The sequence below is a fragment of the Lepidothrix coronata genome, unplaced genomic scaffold, assembly GCF_001604755.1.
Source record: "Lepidothrix coronata isolate B3197 unplaced genomic scaffold, Lepidothrix_coronata-1.0 Scaffold353, whole genome shotgun sequence".
Taxonomy (NCBI): domain Eukaryota; kingdom Metazoa; phylum Chordata; class Aves; order Passeriformes; family Pipridae; genus Lepidothrix; species Lepidothrix coronata.
In genome coordinates, this window is record NW_016690533.1 from 168,517 (window position 1) to 174,002 (window position 5,486).

Sequence of the window (5,486 nt, forward strand, 5' to 3'; positions counted from 1 at the left end):
TTTATGCAATAGCCAGCAAACTGGAAAGCTACTTTGGGTTGGAGCTGCAACGAAAGAATAGGTTAATAACTTCAATAACAGTCATGTTTTGGATCTTCCACATACTTCTTTGTGGTTCTTGGGTGAATCTCTGGTATACTCTGTGCTCTTATAAATCATGAAAATGGTTCCTATTGAGATTAATGCATGAAAAGCAAATAATTTGTTGGACTTACAAAGCATCATAGTTTACAGAATTCCACTAAACAAAAGGAATTTAAAGCTATTGAATAAAACAAAAAAAATTCAAGTCTGTCCTTTTTTCAATATTTTGTCCTTTACCATGTATCCTAAAGGCTCTAAAATATGTCTTAAAAAACCTCAACATATCCAACCCCAATATCTCCACTGAATAAAAGCTGCTTGAAGAATTATTGCAAAGTGGTATCAGTAGCTGAGTTCTTATTTTGCTCAAAAAGCTAAAAACTTTTTAATGGGGAGGGATATAAACAGACTGCATATACAAGTGGTTATTAGCTGAAGAAAACGAAAAACTAAAATAATGAGACCTGGAAATTGTAGATCAGCTTCTGTAAAAAGTTACAAATTGATTAGGGCATCTCCTGTGGTGAAGACGTCTGAGCTTTTAAATTTTTCATTTTAATCAGGGGTGTCTGTGAAGAAATGGGGTTTAGCAAACACATTAAAAGGAGTGCTACTATTTCCTACCTTCAAAAAGAGCCATATTTGATTTTTGTTTTGCAGAATGTGTTTGATAGCCCTCTCACCTCTTTTCCTGTTTATCGTAGATACAGAATCTTCTATTTGCCTCCAAGCCCATTCTGTACCTGGCAGTTGCCCCTTCGACACCCGCATATCACCAAATCTCAGCCGTCTCCGCAAGTGGTGAAGTGAACCTCCTGTAAACTCCTGAGCCCAAGCAACAGAGCAGAAGAAGAAGGGGACAGGGGCCATCTGAGAGGGTAGAAGCTTCTTGCTGTCAAAGGTAAAGTCCATCCATATTCAATGTGCTACTAACGGGCCAACTTTGGCAACCAGAGGAAAGGAACTTGCGGCACTTAACTTTCCCTTGAAACCCTCTGTAAAACTGCTTTTTCAGTTTGACTGTTTAGCTGAGTGATGTGGAGAGGGGAGAAAATGGAAAATGCTGTGCCCTGGTTGGAAGCTTTCAAAGGTATTAATGATGTAAGGTGGTCTGAAGTAGAGCATCTCCAGCCTCTGTTCAGCCCAGGAAAAAAACTAGAATGTTGCCAAAAGCAGATGCTTTTTATCTATAAATCTAGAATTAAGTATCTCTATATATCTATATATTTATAGATCTATGTATCTATAACAGAGTACTAATTATTTTTTGAATTTTTTTTTCCTTTTGATAGCTCAGTCTATGAACTCCTTTTAAGGGGTCCCTGACAGGCAATTAAGAAAAGTGAGCTAGCATTGCAATGCTTACAGTCACAGTGCGTCAGGTTCACACATCAAAAGCATTAGCAAGAAATATTATCTACCAACATCTGTTGCTGCATGAAGAGCCATTATCTAGAGACTCATCAACTCAACATTTAGAGGCTTATGCCTTATATGAAGTTAAAATTAATAATGCAGATGTCCTAGCTAGAGCTGAAAACTCAATATAGTAGAGAATTACACTATCAATTACACTATCAATTACACTATCAATGTAGATTGCAGCACTGCTTTTCTCTCATTGTTATTTCTGAACAAGGAATTCTATAGGGTTGAGTGCTGTATTTGTACCAGGTTTCTCTGCATGGCACGTACCAATTGAAAAACTGAGGCAGGTCAGTGAGGTATGAATAGCATCCATACCTGGAGCAGAGGACGAACACTGACTCCAGTACTCCTCTGTGCTGTGCATACAGATCCTTCTGTTCCCCCAGACAGGTGGCACAGCCAGGCAAGAAGGGGTGAATTGTGATTCCTTCCTTATCAATATAAAAATTTGCACTGTTCTCTCTTTTTTTATACCTGAGAGGCAATTTTTAATTTAGGAGAGCCCATCCTCTACTTTTATTGAATTAATCACAATTCCCATTATTGCTACAGCTTAATAACAATGATTGTTGCAAACTATTCTTCGTCTGTGTCTTTGAAGCTCTTTCAAGATGTGATCAACCTGTAAGCAAGTGTAACACAGGTTCAGCACAGCATAAATTTTCAAAAGTCTTAGCTGTGACAAGCCAAATTCTTTTGAAAGAATCATTACTTCTTAAAATGTGAACACTTATGTCTGCAAACCATATCCCCTTTTACAGGGGTCATGAACTGACATCCGAAACAATAGAAAAGGTAGCTAAAGCACTGACTCACTTTTAGAGAGCAGGTCAGTGTTTTACTATTTTAAAGCTCCCTTTGCTGCAATTCTTCAGAAATGACAGAGAGGAAACAACCCTCCTATTGTTTTGGTTTTCTCTGAACTAGAAAACTGAAGTTGGACAGAACAGGCTGAAGCACTAAATTGCTGTGTTGTAGCAATAGGCACAGCCAAGCAGCTCACCAGCTGGCCTGCAGGTCAGTACCAAACCAGAGCTTGGCGCTGCAAGTGCTGCTATGTATCCCTGAGAACTCCTTGTTGCTGCAGAGCTTTTTGTGTGTGATCCTGGATCCACCCATAGAAAACTAGCTTGCATGTCTCTGCATTCCATGCCAGTATCTAGCCCTGAGCAGCCTTGCTAAAAATGCAGTTATGCTGCTGGGTGATGGCTTCTTCAGTCATGACACATAAGGGTCTTTATGCTACAGGCAAAATGCTTCCCCACCCCAGGGAGCACAAGAGAATCCAGATCCTTAGATCAGATGCAAGGTTTTGTACCCTTTTTTATCACTATGACTATTCAGAGCATGAATTTTTCCCTGTCGTTGTGATGATGAGGGACTGGCCCACAGGCACTGAGGCAATTTCAAGGAAACCAAGAACATCCTAGTGCTTGTACTTACGTGTGTATAGGAACAATTGGCAGGCTGCCGAGGCAGCCTTTTGGGTGGTAGAGCTGCTCTTGTCCAACCAGCGAGGCTTTGACTGCATTTTGCAGTTCTTCTCTCTGCCTGGAGGCTGATCCACAGGCTCAACACAGCACGGAGAGAGGCAGAAGCCACCCTGGCAGTACTGTGCCAGGACACCCAGCCATTTATCCTTTGCTCTTTCCTGCACAGGTATCTGAGATGAATCCCACAAGCCAATCCCTTGGCACAACTGAATATGATTATGGATATGATGAAAACACTGCTCCATGCAATGAAGGAAACAGCTTTCGCAGGTTTAAATCCCTCTTTCTGCCAAGTCTTTACTGCCTCGTGTTTGTCTTCTGCCTTCTGGGAAACTCCTTGGTCCTTTGGGTTCTCCTGACCAGGAAAAGGCTGACGACAATGACAGACATCTGCCTGCTGAACCTTGCTGCCTCTGATCTCCTCTTCGTTGTGCCTCTCCCTTTCCAAGCCCACTACGCTTCAGACCAGTGGGTTTTTGGCAATGCTATGTGCAAGATAATGGCTGGCATTTATTACACAGGTTTTTATAGCAGTATTTTCTTTATAACTCTCATGAGCATAGACAGGTATATAGCAATTGTTCATGCTGTCTATGCCATGAGGATACGGACAGCCTCTTGCGGTGTAATTATCAGTTTAATCCTGTGGCTGGTGGCTGGCTTGGCTTCTGTGCCCAACATCATATTCAACCAGGAGCTGGAAATCGAGCAGGCTGTACAGTGTGTCCCCACATACCCACCAGGCAGCAATACCTGGAAGGTTGCTTCTCAGTTTGCAGTCAATATCTTGGGCCTCTTGATTCCCTTCAGCATCCTCGTTTGCTGCTACGCCCAGATACTGAAAAACCTGCAAAAATGCAAAAATCGGAACAAGATCAAGGCGATCAAGATGATCTTCATCATTGTCATTGTTTTCTTCCTCTTCTGGACTCCCTTCAACATCGCACTGTTCCTGGACTCTCTGCAGAGCCTGCACATCATCAATGACTGCAAGGCAAGCTCCCAGATAGCCCTGGCCCTGCAGCTGACGGAAACCATTTCCTTCATCCACTGCTGCCTGAACCCCGTCATCTACGCCTTCGCTGGGGTGACATTCAAGGCCCATCTTAAAGGACTGCTTCAGTCCTGTGCCCGTGTCCTCTCCAGCCCTGCTGGAGGTGCTGGGGCAGGCCAATCATTTTCGACACCCACCCAGCATTCTGGCTGGTCTGACAGCACTGGGGTCATGTGAGCCCACATGAGTTGCCTTCTGCTGGTAGAGGGGCTGGCTGAAGGTCTGATGTAGTCTTGGAGGGTGTGCCATGTGTGCAGCATCCCCCTGGGAGAAGCAGTATACCTGTACCTCCTTTTGGGATATGCTGTGAATTGTGACCTAAGTTGCGACATTAATTTTCCAAGAGCACTGGTGCACTTGTAAAATAGTGACTGTACAGGGTTGCAACAGAATGATTTTTAATTAAGTTTTTTAGAGCTCTTTTAATACATTTCAGCAAGCAAAGTTCTTCCTCTAGTATTTATTTTCTTCTCTGATGAAAGCATTGCTTCTGCCTCACCCCCAAATATGCTCTGCCTTGTGGAAGCTGTTCCATACCTGAATCCCTACATCCTTGGGACAGACATGGGGCACCCTCTAGGAAGTGGGGAAGTGGACAGGCATGGGATTGTTTCACATTGTAAAAAGGGAATCACCTCAGCCACTGTCACCGCTCCCCCTTTGCCTCAGCTCCCAGATTAAGAGGCCCCTCAGCTCAGGACCCTGTTACTTTACTGTGGGATGCCCCCAGGGGCACAGCTGGGGAGCTGCTGCTGCCCAGGGCAGCCTTTGGTGGTGATGCCTCCAAAAATAACAAAGCAATACCTCCAGGTGTCCCCTATACTGGTCACTTATGGAGGCTCATACACTTGAAAATGTTGTCATCAGAGCAGGCAGGACATTGGCATCACCTCTGGAGCTGTAGGATCTCCAACTCCGTGCTTCCAGCGCTCGCTGCTAAATATAATCACCACCAAATGGCATGTAGCAAGTAGGCTCAATCTCTTTTTACATTTGTACATATTTTCTAACATATTAGAAATGCTTTCTTTGAATAAACATATCAGCTGCACCTTTTTGTCATGCCTCCTGAAAGTCTGTCTGAAGACTCATAAGCTGAGTTTAGGATAAGGAGAGGATGATTTTTGAGTGGGTATCAAGTAAAATACATCAGTGGAAATGAGAGGCACCCTGAAGCTGTTCAGCAAAATGAGTCTCACCTTCAATTTCCTGCTGAGGAAGATTTTTTCTTTCCCAGTGAAATCAGCTTAGCACAAAACTTGGCAGTCAGGTTAAGGAGGGGACCACAGTCCAATCCAGACTGCATGAGATGTGCAACAGCAAGGAGCTGCCTTCAAGGGTATAATGTGTCAGTGTAGAGTTCCCTGCACCTTTTTAGGCCTCTAGATGTCAGGGAATGATAATTTCATACCTGGGAGCTTTTTTGG

General features: G+C 43.5%; 1 protein-coding gene across 2 annotated transcripts; it reads left to right on the forward strand.

Annotated features, from left to right (window-relative positions):
• The first annotated feature begins 862 nt into the window (after positions 1-862).
• On the forward strand, positions 863-5,075 carry LOC108509328 (C-C chemokine receptor type 8-like). 2 transcript variants are annotated; one of them, XM_017838700.1, is made up of 2 exons: positions 863-985; positions 3,172-5,075. In XM_017838700.1, exon 2 carries the CDS (start codon positions 3,181-3,183, stop codon positions 4,234-4,236), a length of 1,056 nt encoding a protein of 351 aa, XP_017694189.1. In that variant the 5' UTR covers positions 863-985; positions 3,172-3,180; the 3' UTR covers positions 4,237-5,075. The 2 variants fall into 2 exon arrangements, with proteins under 2 accessions (XP_017694189.1, XP_017694190.1); XM_017838701.1 differs by lacking the exon at positions 863-985 and adding an exon at positions 2,515-2,529.
• Positions 5,076-5,486: the final 411 nt, after the last annotated feature.